Source organism: Antechinus flavipes, chromosome 5 (genome assembly GCF_016432865.1).
Source record: "Antechinus flavipes isolate AdamAnt ecotype Samford, QLD, Australia chromosome 5, AdamAnt_v2, whole genome shotgun sequence".
NCBI classification, from domain to species: Eukaryota; Metazoa; Chordata; class Mammalia; order Dasyuromorphia; family Dasyuridae; genus Antechinus; species Antechinus flavipes.
The window spans coordinates 198693014-198715520 of record NC_067402.1 but is presented as its reverse complement, the minus strand read 5'-3'; the positions used below and the strand labels follow the sequence as shown (position 1 = coordinate 198715520).

Sequence of the window (22507 nt, the reverse complement as noted above, 5' to 3'; positions counted from 1 at the left end):
TGTGCCTATAAAAGTGTCCTAATCGTCTATAGTATGATTGTCTTGTCCAATCTCCCTGCTCTCTCATGATGTTACTGACATCAGGATTGAGTTATTTGGACATTTCAGTAAATTTGACTTTGTCAGTGGATTTTCTTGACAAGTGTATTTTTGGCAATACACAAGAAGGAAAAAGGTTCCCCTTAGGGAGCACCTCCTTCCATCCTTTGATGGACAGTGCCTTGGGTCATTTGAAAAAGGAAGGTGAGGGATGGGAGGGATAGGCGAATGGAAGAGAGGAAAGGAGAAATGTATCTCACTTACCTGAACTTTGATTTGGAGATTCGGTGCCTAAAAGAGAACAGAGCAGTATTAACTGAATTATATATATATATTTTTATGCTAATTCATCTAGTGCCCATCTCCTGACTTATTCCTGTGTTCCTATGAAAAGGCTGAGGCTTGTTACAATAACAATCTCCCAAGGCTGGGTCAGGAGAAAATTCTGGAGAGATCTTCCTGATAATTGGTTATTAAGAAGGATCTGCTCTTGCCTGTTAGTATAAAAAAAGGGAAAGTCTCTTATGAAGAGGAGCATAGTTTACTGTAAGTCCCAGTAAAAGCTACACCTGCCATAGGTCCTTTTCTCTTTGTCCCTTGGCCCTGAGCCAGATGTTGAATAGCATTTGGGTTACAAGAACAGTGGAAAAGGCAAAATAACCCAGCTGGAAATAGAGAAGAAAATAATCTTATCTTGAGGACTGGAAACTGGCAAAAAAGAAATAGCCAAGAGTGTACAGAGGGTTTGAGAATGATAATGAAAGAGTTATCAATCATATGTAGTATTGAAAATCCATGGAACATTCAAAGAATAGAAACATGGGAAGAAACTTCATGAAATAATTTATTCATATGTGCAAATATATGTGCTACTTTTATGCTAACCTATGGGATTGGATCTGGATGCATAATCAAATTAAAAGGCAAGTTATTAAAAAAAAGACTCCAAAAAAGGTCTAAAGGAGGAAGAAATTAGCAAGGACCCAAGTAAAAGTTGCTAAGGGAGAAACATGAATGGGGAGAGGAGAAGCAGTAAAATCAACAAAGATTTACAGAGGAGAAAGAAAATCAAAAGGAAAGACATTATGTACCAAGAGGATGTGGGGAGTGAGGGTTATGAAAAAAAATCTGAAAAGACAGAAGGTTTTTTCAGTGCTAGTCATAGAGAAACGAAAATTGAAGACATTTCAGGTGGAGACAGAATGACTAGGACAGAAACAGAAGCAGAAAGATAGAAAGTAAGAAGAAAAGGAAGAAGGGAGATTTTTTGGACTACCTGCAAATTTTTACTATGAAATGATAGGGTTGGATTAAAGGGTTTGGAAAGTTCCCACCTCCCATGTTACAGTGTTTCATTTTGTATCCTGTATTTCTATGTTTACAATTGGGTTCAACTGAACAGTAGAACATAATAAACTCCTTGAAAGGAGGAGCTGTTCCATTTTTTTGTCTTGGTACCTTTCAGGTCTGGCACAGTGCCTGACACATGGAGGGTATTTAATAAATGTTTGATGATTGGTTGATTCCTACTTTTTTATTTATTTGATTCCTATTCTCTTTTTAAAAATAGCATCATCATTTGGGATTTAAATTTTTTAATAATAGCTTTTAATTTTCAAAATGCATGCAAAGATAGGTTTCATCATTCACAGTCGCAAAACCTGTGCTCCAAATTTTTCTCTCTCCTTTTCTCCCCTTCTTCCCTAGGCAGCAAGTAATACAATATAGGTTCAACATGTGCAATTCTTCTAAACATGTTTCCACATTTATTATGCTGCACAAGAAAAATCAAATCAAAATGATTCCTACTCTTAATCTACAAACTAATGGATCTGTGTCATTCCAGTTTTGCTAAAAAGGAACTTATTCTATAAAGAAAGAAAGCATTAAACCTTTGCATGTTTTTTTTCCCTGAGTCAACTGGGGTTAAATGACTTGGCCAGAGTCACACAACTAGGCAGTGTTAAGTGTCTGAGGTGTCATATTTGTATCAGAAGTGTCATATTTGAACTCAGGTCCTCCTGACTTCAGGGCTGGTACTCTATCCACTGCATCACCTAGCTGCTCGCCATATTTTTTTTAATTGAAAAATTAAGTGAAAAGATGAAAAAGTGGTATAGTCATCCTGCATCTCAAAGACATTGAGCCTTATAGAGAACTAACTTTTTACCCTAAAGTCTTCTTCTCCTGATTGGCAACTCCCACTCCCACACCAAATACTTTGTAGGAAGGACTCCAACTAGGTTTCATCTCTTTTGCTAGATCCTTCCTTCTTCTTGATAGCTATATCTCCTCTCTATTACTTCTTTACTTTCCAGCTAGTTCCCCTTTACACATGGTCTTCCTCCATTAATATGTAAGCTGTTGACGAGTAGGGACTGTGACACCTACTTGTATTTATATTCCCAGTGTTTTGCACATAACAAATACTTAAAAATAATCTCTCATTTCTCTTTCTTTCTCTCATACTCCCTCCTTCCTTCCCCTTTTTCACCCTCCCTCCCGTCCTTTTTGTTTCTTTCTCTGTCTCTCCCTGCCTCTGTCTGTCTCCATCTCTCTCTCTCTGTCTCTCTCTTTCGGTCTCACTCACTCATATCTCTGTCCCTACTGCTAAAATATGGTAGTTAGCAGTTAGCTCCCTACCCCCAAAGTCTACATACTTGGGTGGGAGGCTTTAATCATATGCTATCAAGGAGCGTGGGAAGGGAAAGAGGAGGAAAAAAGAGAATATTTTTATTTAGAACCAGAATCAAACATTTTAAAGTTGCTAATTGGGTCATGAAATTCCAAGGTGTTCTACCTCCAACCAGGGACATCTTTAGTTTGAAATATGTCAAGCCTCACTTTTTAAATGGAGGCTTTCCTGGTAAAGAGAATCCAATTTCTCTTTCATTAAATAAGTGGAGTTAGGGGTTGAAAGACGTTTTCACTGTTTTCATGATTCTCGGGGGCATTCTGAGTTTGAGTAGGAACTGAGGAAAGTTTTCCTTCCTTTCTATTCCTTTCCAGGATTGCTGCACGAGTCTGTCCATGGCACTCAATGCTTCTCTGGACCTCAATCAACCTGTCCACTGGGGTCAGAATCTTCTTCAACACTGCTTTTACTAGATCATAACTGACTTAAGATTGCTTCCACCTCTTAGTCTACAAAATCAAGCCTTCTTCTCAATTATCTTCACATTTATAATATCTAAGAATATCACTCCTATTCATTTCTTTCTCTCCACTTACATATGGCCATCAGCCTTTATAACTCTCTTGGACTTTTATGATAGATTCCCAATTGTTCTCCCTAACTTCAATTTTTCCCTCTCCAATCCATTCTTTATAAAATGAGAAAATAAGTGCCTAAGACATGGGTTTGACTATGTCACACATCACTCAAAAACTTTCAGTGATTCTCTGTTTCTAATAGAATAAACATGAACTCATTTGCTTGCCAGATTTTCTATTTCTAATAGGATAAATATGAACTCCTTTGCTTGCCAGAAAAGACGCTTCCCAATCTTGTTACTCCAACGTTCACAATGCTCCCAGTCTCATGCACTTTGTATTATAGCCAAACTAACTACCATGTTTTCATCTCATTCTCTCTCCTCATTCAATTATGTTGGCTCTTCCCCATGCTAGAACACATATATTCTTTTGGAGAAACCATTCTCTTTTTGCTAGGTGGTGCAGTAGATAGAGTGCCAAACCTGGAGTCAAATAATACAGATCAGGCCTAATTTATAAATTATGTATCCTCAGTTTGCCTCAGTTTCCTCAAGTTTAAATGGGGATATAATAGCATCTTCTTCACAGGGTGGTTGTGAGAATCAAAGGAAAATTTATTTGTAAAGGAAACAAAAAGGACTTAGCAAAATGCCTTGTACATAGAAAATGCTATAGAAATGCTTATTCCTTTCCCTTCTTTCTTCAAGGGTCAGATGAAGTATAATCTCTTTCATGAAGTTTCCTTTAATTTCACTCCTCTCCTCCAAGAGATTTCTTACTCTTCAAATGTTCTTAGTGAAGAACATTCTTCTTTTTCCTGATCATATCCTACCTAATTTCTATACTCTCATCCTCTCATTCTTATTTCTCATCCTCTTTATTAGATTATAAGCCCCCTACTATGGGCAAGTCATTTAAACTCTCTAAACCTCGGTTTCCTCAATAGTAGGAGAATGATAATGATACCAGAAGCTTTTAACTCATATGGTGGTTAAATGGCTGTTATGGTTTGTTATATGGCTTTGTTGTTTGTTATATGGCTCAAATGAGGAACTGAAGACTCCTTTGGGGAATAGGGACTTACAAATGTTGCTATATTTATTAAGAAGACAAGGTGATGACGCCTAGTTTACTCTAAGTGAAGGAAAGAGGCAGGAGTAAGAAGACCTAGTTTTTAGAAAAGACATTTCATCTTACTCAGCTTCAAGTCCTTATCTGGCCTTAATCTTGCTTTCCTTCCACCCTTGAAGTTCCCCATCAGGTTGCACTTCTGACTCTTAGTCTTTCTCAGAAAATTCTTCACCTTGGAAGGTCACTCTACTCCTGGATATCACACCTCTTCATCTGATTGTCTGGTTCTTCCTAGAATTTCCATTTTAAGGAAGAAAGTGGTCATATCTTCATTCCTTTCTAGGCTGTATTTTTGACTCTTGCAGACCTTTCCTACAAGGCTCCTGCCTCCAATCCTCATCTCTTTCTCAGGCCCCTCCTCCAACTTTTATGAGTAGTCTTCCCTCATTAGAATATAAGTGCCTTGAAAGCAGAGACTTCTAGGAGGGAACCATCTCCAGAGGTCCTGATCTATATCTTGCCCCTGGATCCAGATGACTCTGGAAGAGAAAGTGAGGCTGGTGACCTTGCATAGCTCACCCTCACTTAAATCTAATTCATTTGTATGCCATGGCATAACCTCCCTGATGTCATAGTCCTCTTTGAAGAAGAATAACAACCTCCCTATGCTTCTTACAGAACCTGGCACATAGTAAGCAGTTCTTAAATGCTTGTTAACTTCATTTGTCAAATAGTAGGGTTATATTGGAGCAAAGCTTCTTATATTGTGGGTCACGACACTATATGGGGTTACATAACTGATTATGGGAATTGCAAAATTATGATTTATTATCAGTAAATGTTTGATTTGTATACCTATTTTATATAACCATATAACCAAGATTATGTAAACATTTCTCGGGCTAAAAGGGGTCACAAGTGGGAAAAGTTGGAAAAGCCCTGAAGAGCTGCAAGATGCCTTTTAATTCTGACTTTCTATGGTTCTATGTCCAGTGAAGCAAAAATTTGATTTCTTTCTTTCTTTCTTTCTTTCTTTCTTTCTTTCTTTCTTTCTTTCTTTCTTTCTTTCTTTCTTTCTATATCTATCTATCTATCTATCTAGATAGGTATAGATATAAATATCTATCTATTTACCTATGTAGATGGGTATATAAATATCTATCTATCTATAGATATATAAATATATATTGGCAGCCTTTTAGAACTACGGGTTTTAGTAGTCTGCTTGTTTTCATTCTACCTGTTCCATCTTGTTCTAGACCTTTACAACATGTCTTAGGGCCCTGCCTCATTTCCTTCTCCATTCTTAGAGAGAGGATCTTTCCATGGACCCCTCTGAGAATATCAGAGCAAGGGTGGCTCTACCATTGATGGAATTGGAAGTTTTCTCAATTGGCTTTCACTGAGTAAAGACTGCCTCTGGAAATTCAAAGATTTTGTTTTCTACCATTCCAAATGAAGGAGAGAAGCAAAAACCAAAACAAAACAAAACAAAAACCAGGCAATTGCTTAAAAATGTAATTAGCATGGTATTTTACTGTTTTGACAATAATTACCTCCCTACCTTCCTCAGAAATCTGCAGTGCAGACTCCCTGGTGCCTCTGTCAGAATGAGTGATAGTAAAAGTCCTGTATGCCCAGGAGGGAGAAATCATGAGAGCCGGTCTGTTCCAGGCCCTGAGTTTCTTTCTACCTCATTCTCAGAAATGATACCGGAGGCTGGCCCCATAAATGCTCAGACCACCTACAAGCTCCTCTTTGGAGGACCATCTTATGACCAAAACAATGGTGCCATTCCTGAGGGGTGAAAAGAATGCCCTTTGTTTGATGAAATCTTTAGAGTCTTATCCTACAAGGAACCAGGCCTTTTCAGTGCTATCTATTAAGTTATCTCCTTTCATTTCAATTCAACTAGGTTCAATTCAATTAATTTCATTTCTATTCACTACTAGTAGAAGACAGTATATTTACAAGGTTGAAATCTGTGATCTTTATGCTCCAAGCAAGTATCTGCAGCAAGGGATGTTGTTACTACTCTCCAAAGGGAAATATTATTATCTTCTATCTAAAGTCTGATTAAAAAAACATTTTCTAGTAATTAGATCATTTCAATGTTTATTTGTTTCTTTGGGTCAATATTTCAGAGGATTTTTTCCAAGTTCAAGATTTACCATGACAAAGCTAAGGGATTATATTTTTAATTTTTCATAAGTGGAATGTTGAGTGTATCATTTAAGGTCCTTTTCCCTATCATTACCTAGAGTTGACCACAATGGAAAGTAAGAGTGTGTTTGTGTGTGTTAGAGGGGATGTTTCTAGTAGACAGCTTGGTACAGTGTCACCCTCAACTTCAAAATTTACTCCATATTTTGTTGTTATTATTCCATTGTTTTAGTCATGTCCCACTCTTTATGATCTCATTTGGGGTTTTCTTGGCAAAGACACTAGAATGATCTACCATTTGCTTCTCCAGCTTATTTTATAGATGGAAACATGGAGGTAAACAGGGTTAAGTGACTTGCCTCAGAGTCACAGAGCTAGTAAGTGTCTGAGGCCAGATTTTAATTTAGGAACAAGCAGGGACCTGATTCCAGGTCCAGTACTCTTTCCACTGCATCACCTAGCTGTCCTTAACTCATACTTACTTTACACATATTTGGTATTTACTCTTATGTGTATGTTGTCATTGTTATTATATTCTAAAGTTAAACAAAGATGAGTTTTGAGTTATCTACTGTTTGCATTAATGGCACTTCAGTGGCACAGATCAAAGTCTTTTTAATGGTCCATCTTATGCTTTTCTGTTTTCATTTTAGCCCAGGTTATCCTATCTAACAGAATTTAAAGCTGTCAGCAAAGCCTAATATCCCCTCTGTATTGTGAATGGTGAAAAGTTCCAGTGAGAATCTGCAAAGCTGAAGAACTCTATAACAAAATTTATTTTTATTTGCTTGTTCCAATGCAAGGATATGGAAATCCAAAGTGCAGACCTTCATAAGAAACATGGGAATTTTTATGTGGAGGCTTACCTTGTTGGTAACTCTCTTTCCCCCCACCCCCCAAGATCATCAATCCATTAGACATAACCAAATATGTTGTCATTCATTTTACTCCATTTCTGCCATTACCCTCCTACTATGTTGGGCCACCTGATACCCCTTAAATAACCCAATTGGATTTTAGGACCAATTTTAGGGCAATGCCCCCATAAACAACCTCTGCCCCCTGAATTTGCCATGCCAACTCACGCCAGTCTCGCCCCACAGTTCTCTCCCTCGATGTCGCCTCCAGCCACGTTTTCAGTGTTGACGGACTCTGTCTCGCTTGTGGGCATGCTCACTGCAAGAGTCGAAAGGGAGAAAGCAGAAGATTGGGGTAGTGGGAGAAGGTTAGTTGTTGACATGTCCAATATTGAGTGGCAACCACAATGCTGATTGGTAGGAAGTGACTTTAGGTAGAAGTACCAGAGTTGGCTGGACAAAGGGGTAGAGTGCTAGTAGTTAGCTCTGAGGAGAATGAAATCCACTGGAATAAGTCCCAGTGTCCTAGATTATTGTCTAGTGATCCCAGAGAAACTCTGCTGCCAGTCAACAAAAAGTGGTGAAAGCTATCTGGGAAGGGTGGCAGTGGGATGGGATGGCAGCAAACTGGTATTGAGATAAATTTTCCCTACATTGGAAATGTTTTAAGATACATGAATGATAACCTTGGGGAAAAAAGCAGAAACCCACCAGTGATGTAGCTCAGTGTATTCTGACCAATTAATGAGCTTTGCATCAAGCACTAATAGCCTGCAAGACCAGTTTCCTAACTTATCATTCATAAAGAGGAAAATTCTCCTTCCTTCCCATTTACCCAACACTCCAAGAGTTGAGTTTGAATTCTAGCTTCTTTCTTATTCACTACACTTACTTGTATGATGTTGGGCAAAACGCTGAACCTCTTTGAGTTGTTGTGAAAGTGTTCTAGAAATGTGCTGTTTTTGCTATTACTGTTATTATTAATTTAAGGTCGTGTGTGTGCTCGCACATGCCATACTAATAGATTTGGCTGCTCTGGAGTTTTTGGCAATGCCCATCTATGTCAACATTTTCATCTGGCTCCTGTCCTCTAAATCATCACATTGATCATCCCTGGAGTAGGGGTTCTTAACCTGTCTATGTGTCATGCATCCCTTTGACAGTCTGGTAAAACTTATAAGACAGGAGCCTTATTCAGAATAATTTTAAAAATGTATACAGGAAGACCTGGGATTGCAAAGGAAACTAATTACATTGAAAAACAGTTATTGGGGTATTTCGAGTTCCAAGTTTACAGACCTCCTAAAACTTATCTAAAGATCCCTTATGGGTCCCTAGGTGAAAGAAGAATCTTGATCTAGAATTTGGACTAACTTGGACTTTGCTTTAAAGAATCACCTTAAAGTAGAAGCCCACTTGGACCTTGTAGGCATTGTAGAAATACTGAGAATTATAAGAGTATACAGCAACAAACAACTGAACTGGAGCCTGGTGACCACCCACCAGGTTGGGGGTTGGCAATCTGATATTTCCATTTCATCAACTTTGCTTGAGAAATAAGCATATGTAACCCATGCCATGGTAGGTGGTTTATCTCTTCAGTATTTGGACTTGCCAAGGCAGTGATACACAGGGCTTCCAGAGGGAATGTTTTAACTTGGAAGGGGTCTCAGAAAACTGCTTCTTTTTATCACCCTTTCAGAAGGAAAGTTTTTATACTGAGGAAGGTCCTTTCTCCAACTTTACCTCCTCTTCCTTTTTAGTATTGCATAACAGAAAGGAACCTTGTTTTAATTTAAAGAACAGTATATTTGGAGGCACTGGAGTTAGTTTTGCATTCTGGCTCTGTCATTTATTTTCAGGGTTTCTCAGACAAAACCCTTTAACTTTCTTGGCCTTCATTTTCTCATCTATAAAATAAGAGGTTGACCTAGGTCAACCTTTTTGATCTTGAGATCCCTTCAGATTCTTAAAAAATCATTTGAGGATCCAAAGAACTTTTATTTTACATGCTTAGTATCTATTGAGGAATAGCTAAATAGTGCAGTGGATAGAGTATTGGCCTTGGAACCAGGAGACCCTGAGTTAAAATCCAGCTTCAGATACCTTCTAATTATATGAACCCTGGTTGCCTTTCCAACATATATGTATGTATGTATTCATGCATATGTATATATGTATATTTGCTATATATGTATATGTTTATGTATACATATATTTTTATATTAAGAATTAAAACTGATAAAATTTTAAACTATTTAATTCACTTAAAATGAAAAACTCATTGCCTGTTGGGATAAATAACATTTTCAGTAAAAAAAAAAAAAAAAAAAAAAGCTATATTTTCAAAAGCAAAGAAAAACACCCAAACCAAAATATAACATAGTAAGAAGTGACACTGTTTTATATATTTTTACAAATCTCTTTAGTGTTTTGCTTAATAGAAGACAGCTGGATTCTCTTATCTGCTTATGTGTTGTTTTGATTGAAACATATGAAGAAAATCTGTCCCTGCATAGTTATATGGTTGGAAAAGGGAGGATTAACAATATAATATTTTAATATAGCCCAAATCATTTTGACCATGTGGATCTCCTAAGAGCATGACCGAAACCTCCAGGCGTCCTCAAACCACACTTTGAAAACTGCTGATGTACAGGAAAAGACCCTTCCAGTTCTAAATGCTGTCATTTGAGTGATTTTGCCCCATCCTTTGCCTCTCAGATGATGTGCCATATACAATCTGCTCAGCTTTTCTTCCAGGACAGACTTATTTTGGGAGGATAAAAACATCACACTTCTCATTAAAAAGGGAAATATGGACATTTGGCCCCAAGGTCAACGCTTGATAAAGACTACTGGTTGTTAGGATAATAATGACGGAAATTTCCTGTCTTCTTCTGGAGGTTTCTTCTTTTGGAGAAAGGGATATTTCAGGTAATCAAGAGAAGGCTGAGTCTTGGAGAAGAGGGAAAAGCAGATGGAATATTCATGAATAGCTTGCTCACTGTACGAGATAGAATCTTCCTGATACTAGGAATCATTTGTGATTAGGCTAGTTGAGAATAAACCCAGGATTACAAGGCCATGTCTCCTTCTACTTTACCCCTAAATGTTTGCTCTTTACACTGTGCCAAAAGTCAACTACCTTGATTGAGATCACGGAAGCTGCAAAGGTACAAGGTACAATGAAAAGAGCACTAGGCTTGGAGGCAGGTCTGAGTATGAGTTAGTGTAATGGACACCAGTTAGTGTGGAGCAGTGATTCTCAAATCTTTGTTCTCAGTATCTTTATGTTGTTTAAAAAAATTATTGAGGATCTGTTCAAAGAGTTTTTGTTCACATGGCTTACATTTATAGCTATTTACTATATTAGAAATAAAAAGTAATTTTGAATTTGTAGACCCTCTGAAAGGGTTTCAGAGACCCCAACAATTCTTTGGACTACACTTTGAGGACCACTGAGACTAAGCAACATATTTCATGTCTCTGAGTCTCAGTTTCCTAGTCTGGAAAATGGGATGACAATACATGCAGCCCTTATCTCACTGGGTTATTTTAAGGCTCGAAAGAGAGGATAACATATTTAAAATGCTTTGTGAACTTTAAATTATGTCTATATATATATATAATTTATACAAACATATGTAAATTAGCACGACTATCAGCATGAGATCCGAAGGAGCTTTTGTGAATGGAGGAATGTGTAATGGGTTTACCACGGAGAGCTGGGAAGATGAACATTTTTTTGGGTCTGACCAGATTATTGCTCCACAAACACAAAACAAGACAAATACAAAAAATGAAGAGCTTTCTTACTTTTGACTTATCATATGTCTGGATATTTTCTAGCCATATCTGTCTACTTGACATGTTGATGGGAAATTCTGAGGCAGGTAGGGGTTTGCTTGCCTCTATTTCACTTTGCTTTTAAGCAAAATCTTGTCCTTTGCCCCAAATGGTTGTGATGGCAAAAGTAAGGATGTGTTTTTAAAAGGATAATGAGATACATAGCTATGTTATTCCTAATTCCAAAGGATTTTAAATCCTGTTTTCTGTGTCAAGTAAACCATGACATGATCCAGGCACTGTCCAAGGGAAGAAACTGTCCTGTAATCCATGCTGGTATGGAAGCAAGAGTGGACCACTGACTACATATCTGAAGAATTTAAAAGGCTGTGGATGGGCAGGGGGACATCTCCTGAAATGCACACGGGGGTAAGGGTAAGACAAGCCCCCAAGAGGGGCACCCTCCCAGTAACACACACACACAGACACACACAGACACACAGATACCAATTCACACATATACACAACAGAGCACAGTGGAACATTACCATGGGTTTCTGTGGAGTGACTAAACCAAGAAAACTTCCCTTTCTTCTTATCAATCATGCCAGCCGGAGTGCTTCCTTTCACAGACAAGATGGTCAGTGTCAAGGACCGGGAACAAGACATCAATAGAGAGCATGCAGCCAGTGATGGGGCAAAAGAAAGAAACAAGGAACTCAGCTTTCAAATAGGACACCCATTTTCCCTTCCATAAACAAACCAAAAAAGAACAGGAAAACAAACAAAAACTAAAACTAAAACCAAACCAAACAAACAAACAAAAAAACCCCAATCAAATAAACCAAACAAACCAAAACCAAACCAAAACAAAAAACCCAAAGTAAAAAAAAAAAAAAAACAATTTTTTTTCACATGAATAACAGTACAAAGAAAACAATAAACATAAGGAGAGAATGTACGACTCCAGCCAAGATCCTTGCAGGCTTAGTGGAGTCAAGTCAGAGGCTTAAAGTAAAGAAGTGGCTTATAAGGGAGTGAACATGCTTCAGTTCTCACTCATCTGCTTATGGAGGCTCTTTCCATAGGGTTCAGTCAAAAAAGAAAATAGTTGAAAATGTGGGAACTGAACAATGGCGTCGAGTTCTCCTTCTATTCCCCAAATGGTCCAATGAATTGTACTCTTTTCTCTATATTTGCATGAAACAGTAAGGTGTTATAAAGAGATCATTGGACTTCACATCCATGTTCAAATTCCAGTTCAGCCACCTACTGTATGGTCTTGGTTTCTCCATCTCTAAAATGAAGATGTCACTCTTTTTCCTTCCTACTTCACAAGTCTCTGATGAGGGTCTTGTGAGAAAATATATCTCATAAACCATCATAAATAAACATCAGAGATTCTTGTCCTACGACTTTCAACAAAATAATCATAGTTCACATTTATATGGATTGTTCTAAAAGTCTTAAGGCATTTTGTATTGATGTTTATAAAGTACTTTCCTCACACCCCTATTATTAGGAAATAACTGATATCCATATTGTTAAGTGGTGCTTTTATCAAAAGTACATGATCATAGAGTCACAAATTTAGAGTTTGAAGTAGTCGTACATTGTCTTTTATCGAAACAATGATGCTATTAAAAAATATAAAAACATTCCTTCTCTTCTGGCTTCTGGAGTGAGTAGTTAAAGTGGAGAAAGCTTCAGGTAGAATCAAAGAAATCTGGGTTTCAGACATTGTTTGTAACATCTGGACACAGAAGCTTGATTTGGTTTTCTGCTATGTTATCAGAATTCCCCTATGGAATGACCTGATGGTGACATGGATGCTGATGATACATATCATCCAACCTGACCTACAATCAAGGCTGGCTAAAACATTGGCAGTCAGCTATAAGGTATGACATGCAGGACATTGACAATTTGCCAACCCTGAATATATCTCCCCCACCAGCTGGCTATGGAGCTCTGAATTTCCATTCTCAAAATCACTCCTTTGGCATGTCTTCAGGAGGTCATTGTTAAAATGAAAATATTTTTCCCTAGGAAGAATACCGTATTAACACACATTATACCCATTACCTTATAGATTAGTGTATTAGATTGGTACCTGTCACCAAGCCAGAAAAAGACCTTGGGGGGATAGAAGTGTGTGTATGTATATTGTGTGTGTATGTGTCTGTGTGTTCACGCATGATGGGGAGAAAGAAGTGATGTCCATGAGACTACTCTAGCACTCTGTTCAAATCCTAGCCTGGTCATTTATTAGCTGGATAAATTACTTAACCTCTATAAGCCTCAGTTTCCTCATCTAGCAAAAGAGGATAAGAATATTTGCACTATTAAACTCCTGGGCTTGGGAGGATCAAATAGGATACATATAAAGTGCTTTGTAAATGACTTTAGACTATTATTATTGATTTGGCTTACAAAAAGATGAGACACAGCAAGGAGAATTGATTCTTCAGGGGATTCTGCATCCTTCAGGACTGAACTATCATATTATAGCCCAAATCTGTCAAAAAATGCTATAAGATACTTTACATGTAGTTTTTATTCTGTCTCATTCTCAATTTCCTCATCTATAAAATGAGGGAGATGGGCTAGATGATGTTCAAGCCCAGCTCTAATATTTTATGATGCTATTCAACAAGGTAGAGAAAAGGACACCGTAACTGGTCTTCAGGAAGCACCTCCCTTCCTCCCATCACTGCCCCTCTCCAGACAGTCTGAGAGAAGTCATTCAGGAGTATCCCAAAAGGGAGGAGACTGACAGAAAGCCATGGTGGAAAGGATACTGAATTTGAAGTCAGATATCCTGATTTCCTATTCAGGTTCTTTTAATTACAACTTATTTAACCTTGAGCAAATCACTTAAACTTTTAAAATTTGTTTTCCTTAATTGTAAAATCTGAGACTCAGAATTTAGTAGCGAACTTGGAGGACGCATAGTCCAGCACGTACTTGAATGGGGTTGGACTAATTGAACTCTGAGATCTCTTCCAAATCTAAAATGCCAAGTTCCTACACAGGTCAGAGACTCTTCAATGAAAGTGATGGAAAAAATTGGCAACTTAAAGTGCCAGTCTGCAGAAAATGAAGGCAGAAAGATAGAAAAGAATTGAGGTATCTTGTTCCATCCTTTCTCTGCTAAATGCAATATATATATTCAGAAACCCTAGTCTATGTGAGAATGTTTGTTCTATTTAAAGTGGTAGCTTAGCTCATCTATATTATCCCATTCAAAACCAAAATAAAATGTCCATTTCAAAAAAATCTGCTTCCTGTAATTGATTTTGGAGAAAAGATGTTGGAGAGAAAGACAGTTTTCTTACATTCTAAATTCATTGGTCCCAGGTAAAAAAGGTAGATTCAAGCTGTCCTTGCTACTGCTTCTACCTTGACTCCTAGTAAGCAGGTTACAGGAATATGTGTGTTCCTAAGTACTTGGTAAAAGAATTTAAATAATTGCCCTGTTACTGACAGAAGATTCTATTTTTTTTTTTAGCATGATTGGTGAGGTTGGATAGTCTCGATAATACTACTCATATCTCTGACTTGAAACTTTTACCCTTCAAATATATAACCTTGGTAGAAAAGAATCTATATTAGATGCTTCTCCTGGCAGTTGCTGTGATGGTATAATACCCACTATTACTGTCCCTTTCCCTGCCACAGAAGGGAAGCATGCACAGTATAGTGATGGTCTGCTGGAAAAAGTAGTGGGTCTGGGTTTAAGTGTTAATTTCACCATTTTCTACCCATATGACCCTGGGCAAATCACACATTTTGCTAATTTGTAGAATGAAGACAGAAAAAGGAGAAAACGAATGTAAATCGCTTTATGACTGTAAAAAAGGTAAAATAAATGTTATTGCTGTGATGATAAGTGATGGTATTTCCTTTTTCCACTAAAGTCCCCAAAGCTTCATTTTGGAGTGAAGGTAACTTTCTGGTAGGGTAGGCTCAAGATGAAAAGGGTCAAGTATATGTCTGTTCCTAAGGACTAGCCCAGCTTGGTCCCTTAGATAATTCCTTTTTTTTTTTTTTTTTTTAAGCCATAGCAATTCAGAATGACTATTTATTGAAGTATAATTTGTCCTGGTGGGTTTTACCTATCTCTGTATCTATTTATTTCCTGTTACTCCTTGGGTATAATGATGAAATCATTCAATTATCCCTAGTGAGAACCTGAGCTTAAAGGTTGGAAATTACACAACATTTTGATAGGGTGGGACTCAGTTTCTCCATTTTTAAATGGAGACTGAATGTTATTGTCAGCTCTAAATCCTTCTGATCCTATGAGTCTATAAGATTGCACTTTGAGGTTGTATGGACCTGCTCTGCTCTCTGAGAATTTGAGGGTTAGGTTTTAATTTTTTTAGGTTTCTTGGAGCATATGACATTTAGTTCCAAGGGGATCTGATAAATGAAATAATTAGTTAAGTGAGACATGTTAGAATGGCAGAAACTTTGTATAGAGAGTCAGTAGAATATTTAACATACTAGAGTAAAAAGAATATGAGATTTGAAGGCAGAGGACCTGAAATCTTCTCCTGCCTTTGTACCTACTCCTTATTGCTCTTTGTGTACAATAGTTCACTTTTCTCAGCCTTATTTTCCCCATTTGTAAAATAAGGAGACTGCTCTTCTGCAAAAAGTCACTTTGACATCTCAAGGGAATGATGGAGTGGGAAATAATACAAGACTTTCCACCCAATCAAAAATTCTGCTAGGGATAATCTTAGGACATAATCCGAATTTGGTATCTGGCATCACTTTATAGGTGTCGGTTTGTAGGTCTAACTTTAATTTAGAAAATGTTTTCAAGATATTTGGGTAGCTGCCACCAGGTAAGGGACAGTGCCTTGAAAAATGGATTTTTATGATTTCTTTATGGTTACTGTAGGTATGGATAATTGAGATTGACCAAGACACATCATCTGCCACTTAAGTTATTTCTATGAAAATAAATCTCTTCTCAAAATAATAATGGCAGTGAAGTGATACAGTGGATAAAACACAGAACTTAGAATCAGGACACTTTTCAGTTATATGTCACTTAAATCATTTAAACTTTATTTCTCAGTTTCCTCATCTATCAAATAGAGATAATAATAGCACCTACCTTACAGGATTGATGTTAAGATCAAGTAAATTAATATATGCAAAGCACTTTGCAAACCTTGAAGTATTTTAAATATTAGTTGCTACTATTATTAATTATCATACATCCACTCTATTAAATCTCTGTTGAGCTGCTGTCATGATTTTAATATTGTCTATGGTTTTGCAACTGGCAAATCTGCTGCTAAAACTGTCAGTATGTTAACATTCATGACATTTTAGAAATCGAAATATAGATTAGATAGATAGAAATTTAGAAATAGAAATATAACCATCATGTAGCTAAGAAAGGGAGAAATGGGTATATCAGAGGATGGGCCAACTCATCCCCATGATCAGATAACCAACTTCAGATGTGATTACTGAGTGGCCTTTGGTGGAAGTTTGAAAGAATCAAACTAACTTTGATTTTATTAAAGAAAATGACTGCTGCTAAAACTTCCGCAAAAATGAATTCCTTAACAAAAACATTTAACAACATCTCTTTGGGGATTTTATATTTCATTTATTTTTTTATCAGCATATGATGATTCATGCTAGAATGACTGTGTTCCCTGTAAAACTCTCATAAATTGAGAGGGGGTGAGTTTAATAAGTGGATCATTCTAGCTGGGAGGATATATCTTCAAACACAATCAACTAAATACAAAATAGCTGACCATAATTCTGGTGCTGTACTGGAGAATAAAGCTCAGTGTGAGCAAAGACAAGTGAACTGAGAAGAGAAAGATCCCTTCAATTATACATCTTTTGGTACCTGAATCACCTGTTGACAATGCCACTGTGTTGGGGCTCTCAGATATGCAAATCTCTAGCTACCATTTTCCAATGACAGCAGGCTGTGGGACACCAGCACTTACTAGCCTTTCATATATCTGGTTTAGGGAACTGTTGAGTTTTCATTTTGGGATTTGCTTCTATGTTCCATTTCCAAATCCAGCAGAAAGAGGGTGACATAGGAGCTGACAATGTTTTCCATTTAGCTTAAGCTTTTTTTGATTGCTGGGGCTGGGAAATATTCTATGCAAGGATGAGTTAAAGGAACTGAGAAAGTTTATCTTGGAGAAGAGAAGATAATGGAAATTGTGCTAGTTATCTTCAAACCTCTGAAGGGTTAGCATATAAACAAAGTTTAAATTTGTTCCCCTTGGTACCAGAAGGTAGAACAATGAGCAATAAGAGATTCAATCTTGATATGCCAATTTTTCTAACATTTAGAACGATTGCAAAGTGGAATGGACAGAGACTGGGCCACTTGTAAGGATACTATAGAGGCAATTCCTCACTAGATGAATCTCCAGATAAGATTTCTGTGATTCTAGAATCATTATTCTAGGTTGAGTAGCATATGGAAGACGGAGACTAAATTTCCAAGTGACCATAAACTTGAATCTCCAGATCATCTGGATCAAACCATTCAGCCTTCTGAATACTCCTGTTTGCTGTCTTGGAAACAAACTTGGACCACAAGATTAACTCTGCTGCCCTATGTCCTAGTTGGTGCTACTTTTTGCTAATTCTAATCATGCTTTATGGTTAATGTGTAAAATGGCTTCCTTACATTTATTATATCTAGTCTCAACTCCTCTGCCTTTCAAAATATCATTCCAATAATTATCCAATCTTCTTTCATTTCATTCCCAAATATAAGTCTTCTTCTCTTGTAAGGGTAGGCTTACCATCCTACAAACATGAAATGATTTTTCCTTTTGCCTTTTTGTTCTTATTCTAATTGTTTTCCTCTGCCTAAAATGCCCTTCTCTCTCCTGTATAATGATGTATCTTATCCATGTATAGAATTTTTTTGTCTTTTTTTTTCTGCCCAACCAGACTGAGTTCTTCAAAGATTAAAAACTGTCATTCTATAGCCCTCCTAAACTATCTCTCCTTTCCCCAAAGCAACACATAGCTGACAAAATTACCTTCAATTAATATTTTTTGTGAAGAAATTGAGAGGGTATTTCCTGCAATAGTAGTGGTGGTGATCATTTATAATAGGAAAATAAATGATTGCTACATTGGTCATTATTAGACAAATCTCAGCTCTCTGAATAAAACTTCTCCAAGATGTTTTCTTTAAAAAGAAATAACATTAATTCAGGTTAAGGCAATTGGGATTAAGTGACTTGCCCAGGGTCACACAGCTAGTAAGTATTAAATGTCTGAGGCCAGATTTGAACTCAGGTCCTCCCAACTTCAGGGTTGGTGCTCTATCCACTGTGCTACCTAACTGCTCCTAAGATTTTCTTTTCTATTTTTCTATAGTTTAATTGTAACAAGTTGATGGCAGGCTCAAAACCTGGAAAGGTTTGCCACCATACATATATAAGAAAAACCAATAATTCATGTAAACAGGGAAAAATGATCTTAGTCCCTGAACTCATATATTTTCTCTTCTATGACCCTCTCAATCCATTAATTTTAGTTTTAGAATTGAGAAACTGGGGACTCTGAAATCCAATAGCTATCGGCAGTTCTGTTCTAATTGGGCAGTTTAACATGTGGAAAGCAGTTTAAAACACGAAAATTAAACAATGAGCCACATGGACTTTCTGACCTTTTTTTTTTCCTTCAGATTTTGACATATTATATAGAGGTAGCCCTTGGCAACCAGGAAATAGATGTGGAAAAGAAAGGTTTTATTTCAAATTGTTTGACTTTAAGAGAAGAAATGTCCATTTCCAAGAATAAGAGGAACAGACAGACTTCCATATGGGAAAAAGCCACTGACATAATTTTCTGCTAATTCTTTTGGGTTTTTACTTTTGTGTAGCAGAAAATGCTATAGATTTTAAACAAGCAGAAGCTATTCCTTTTCCTAGGAGGAAGAATTAGCATCCTATCTGAGGATTCTAACATAATCCAGAAGTGGAAGCAGAGAAAAACTCTGTGATCTTATATTCACAGTAGAGGTGCACCTAGCAATGATCAGCAGTGACCGTGGGACCAGCAGAGCAACACTGATCTCTGGTCATGTGAGACTAATAGGAAGAAGCGCCCAGCAAAGACTATACCCCAGCCCTAGATTACACAACCAGACACAACCCTACCAGAGAACACACTCCTGGAAAAAGACAAAATATCTGGGTTCCTTCCAAGCAACAGTTAAAACACAAGAGATTTTAAATGATTAGGAAGTAAATATAAAATGGGATTAAATATTAAGAAGCCAAACAAAGTGATCTTATTAAAAAGGCAAACTATAAATGCAGAGTGCCATCTCTGTGATTATATTGCTGCCATAAACTGAGGGATGGGGGTAGAGCTACAAACAACTGCCCTGAACAGCAGCCATAATGCAGAGGAGAAACTCAAATGGGAGAGCTCTCAGTATGCCATAAACTATATGTGTTCTCAAGCAGAAAAATTTCCTCTACCATTACGGCACCTCAGAGTCAAGGCATCTTTGTTGTTCAAAAGCTAAGGGAAAAGGAGGTGTTCAGTGGTACCAAACAAACCTTTGATTCTCTCCTATAGCCAATCATGATAGTGCCAGTGTGACATTGCTCATCTTTCTAGAAGAACAAAGTGGGTAGAAATAGAGGAAATATACACAACACAGGATTTAAAAGAGATCATAGTTAAAGGAAAGAAAAATAAGATTTCATGATGTCATTTGATTTCTTCAACGACTCTCTGAGAAAGTCAGAACAAGTATTATTATCACAACGATATGGCATCTTGAAACCCCTTATTGACCCACATAGATTTGTTAAGTTTTCTTGGAGAAAGTGGTTGGGATCCCATTACTTTCCAAAACAAAATATCCTCTCCTGGCAACTACTCCATCTTTAAATTGTCTTGCATTTTAATTTAAGTTTCTTGAGAACAGGCCCTAGTACTTAGCATAATGGTCGGCACAAAGAAAGTCCCTAATAAATCTCTCCCTTCATTTATAGACATAAAATTTTGGTTATTTCATATGTAGCATTATTTTTAGGTAAAAGGAAGATATTGTCCTAATGATCAAAGCCAGACTCAGAAATAATATCAGGAGTCCAGAAGAAGCTGTCTACCTGCAAATTCCAAAATAATCCTCCCCCACCTAACCTCCTGATACCTCAAATCAATAAACCTCTTCTGAAGAATCACATATCCATTAAGTCTTATCAGTCATTTAAACCTTAACAGAAGGAGTCTGTCAAAGCCTAGAAACTCTGAGAACATGAGGAGCTAAGAGAACAAGACAATATTAGAGAAAGTATCTTGATAAAATAAAAAAGATGCTGCCCTAAAGTCAGAGTATACTGGTTTGAATCTCAGCCCAGCCATTAGCTACCTGAGTGATCTTGAACAAGTCATGTCTTAGTTTTTTTTTTTTTAATCTGTAAAATGAGGGATTGATCTAAATAGATGGTCTCTAAGGTCCATCCTCTCTAGTTCTAAATTTATAATTGGATGTGTATATGATGGGGAGATAAGGAGATGTACCATCAAGAGGACAAAATCTTGCAAAAAGCAATGGCTGTAGATCTAAATAAATGTGCTTACTTTACAATTCTTGTGGGGTCCCTCTTGCTAAATGTCCTGGAAAAGAGAGACACTGCTCAGCAGATAGGGAATCTTAGCCAGTGATTCAGGGCAAAAGAGAAAGAGAGGGTAAGAAGAGATGCCATATTTTGGCTTCATTTCTAACTTCTGTCTCTGACAGAAAAAGGACCCTTAATTGTCATGGGAAGAAGAAACTGATTTTTTTTTTAATGAACAAAAACCAAACCAATACAATCACATGCAGCTTTGGAAGGTGCATCTGGAATTGTGTTATTTTAGATTTGATAACATTTCTTAAATATGATCTAGTCCAATTTAGGTATCCTGATGTAGGAGAAAGCAGAATAAATTAGGCATTAGAAGTTTGTTACTTCCTAGATAGGGAAACTTCAACATCTCCTTTTGCAAAATGGAGATAAGAATCATCATGATAATTGTGATGATTATGATGATAATAATGATAATAATAATACTGGTTCCATACTATCTTAGAGGGCCATTGTAGAGATCAAATGGCATCATGCATGTGATAGAACTTTGTGATCTGTAACAATTACGTAGCACTTCAAGATTCGCAAAATGCATATTTTATTTAATTTCGCCTTTAAACCAACTCTGGGAAGTAGGTGTTTGTATTATCTCCATTTTATAGATATGGAAAATGAAACAGAAATGTATTAAGTGGCTTGTTTAGTAAATAAGATAGTGTCTGAGGCAGGAGTTGAATTCAGGTTTTCCTGAATCCAAATTCAGTATTCACTTCACGATGTCTCCTTGGACATCACTTAGTGCACTCCTATCATTTTCTAAGTCTTTAAGAGGAATCTGGATAACTGCTCGCTGCAGTGCTATAAGGGGAATTTATGTAGATGGTTATGAGAATGGCCTCTTGCCTGTGTGACTGAACAAGTCACTTAGTTTCCTCATCTGTGAAATGAGGGTGTGTGGGACTCAATGACCTCTAAGGTCCTTTCCAGAGTTAAATTTATAATCTACAAGTTGGAGTCATTGACCTCTGAGGTGACTGTCTAGCCCTGGGATTCTTGACATCTTCAAAAATCATAAGACTGATCAATGGCAGATTCTCTGACTCAGCCTATTGTTTTTCCACATCACCACAAATGCTGTTTCTTTGTCCACCATTAATAAAGCTTTACCTCATAATAGAGGCTGAAGTGTTGTCCTTGATCAGAAAGGCAGCAGGATGAGGAACCTTTCTGTTCAGAAGCCACCTGGCTCTTAGGTCTTGCTATGATCAGGAAGCATGAATAAGGACCCCATAGACTGATTCCTTCTCTTGGAACCTCATCTTTGGCATCTGATGCTCAAGGTAATCCCATATCAATTCACTTGACTCTGGCAGATTCCTGGGATCCTACTTAGGGACTTGGTGTGGAAGCTATTTCTCAAATCTCAAAATCCATAATGGGAGGCTGGTAGCACTGTGGGGAGGAGGGAGTGAGGGCTATTCCTTGAACAAGGAGTACTCTCCAAAAATCTTAGACTTTTTCCATCAGGCAAATAAATTGCAACCTTAAATTTCCAGACTGCCTCCACTTGTGGTATTTATGCCGAGTGAGTCATTTTAGTTCTTGAACCTCACCAGCCCCTTTTTAGGCCCATCATTTCATGAACGAGGTTATAAGCAGCTGTCAGAATATCAATCAGCTGGCCTCCTTCTATGGGGAGTCTTTCCTCCCTTTAATGTCTGCTGTTATTTCTCTCTGTTTCTCTCTATTTCTGTCTTTCTT

The 22507-nt window shown here is 37.3% G+C and overlaps 1 protein-coding gene across 1 annotated transcript in view; it reads right to left on the bottom strand.

The window, feature by feature from the left end:
- The window catches only part of CACNA1C (calcium voltage-gated channel subunit alpha1 C), an 808853-nt gene that overhangs the window by 170395 nt on the left and 615951 nt on the right, over positions 1-22507 (bottom strand). Inside the window, exons 10-11 of the mRNA XM_052001637.1 lie at positions 7575-7665; positions 304-330 (exon numbers count right to left, since the gene is read on the bottom strand). Coding sequence (XP_051857597.1) covers positions 304-330; positions 7575-7665 — 118 coding nt within the window. The remainder of the gene's footprint in view (positions 1-303; positions 331-7574; positions 7666-22507) is intronic.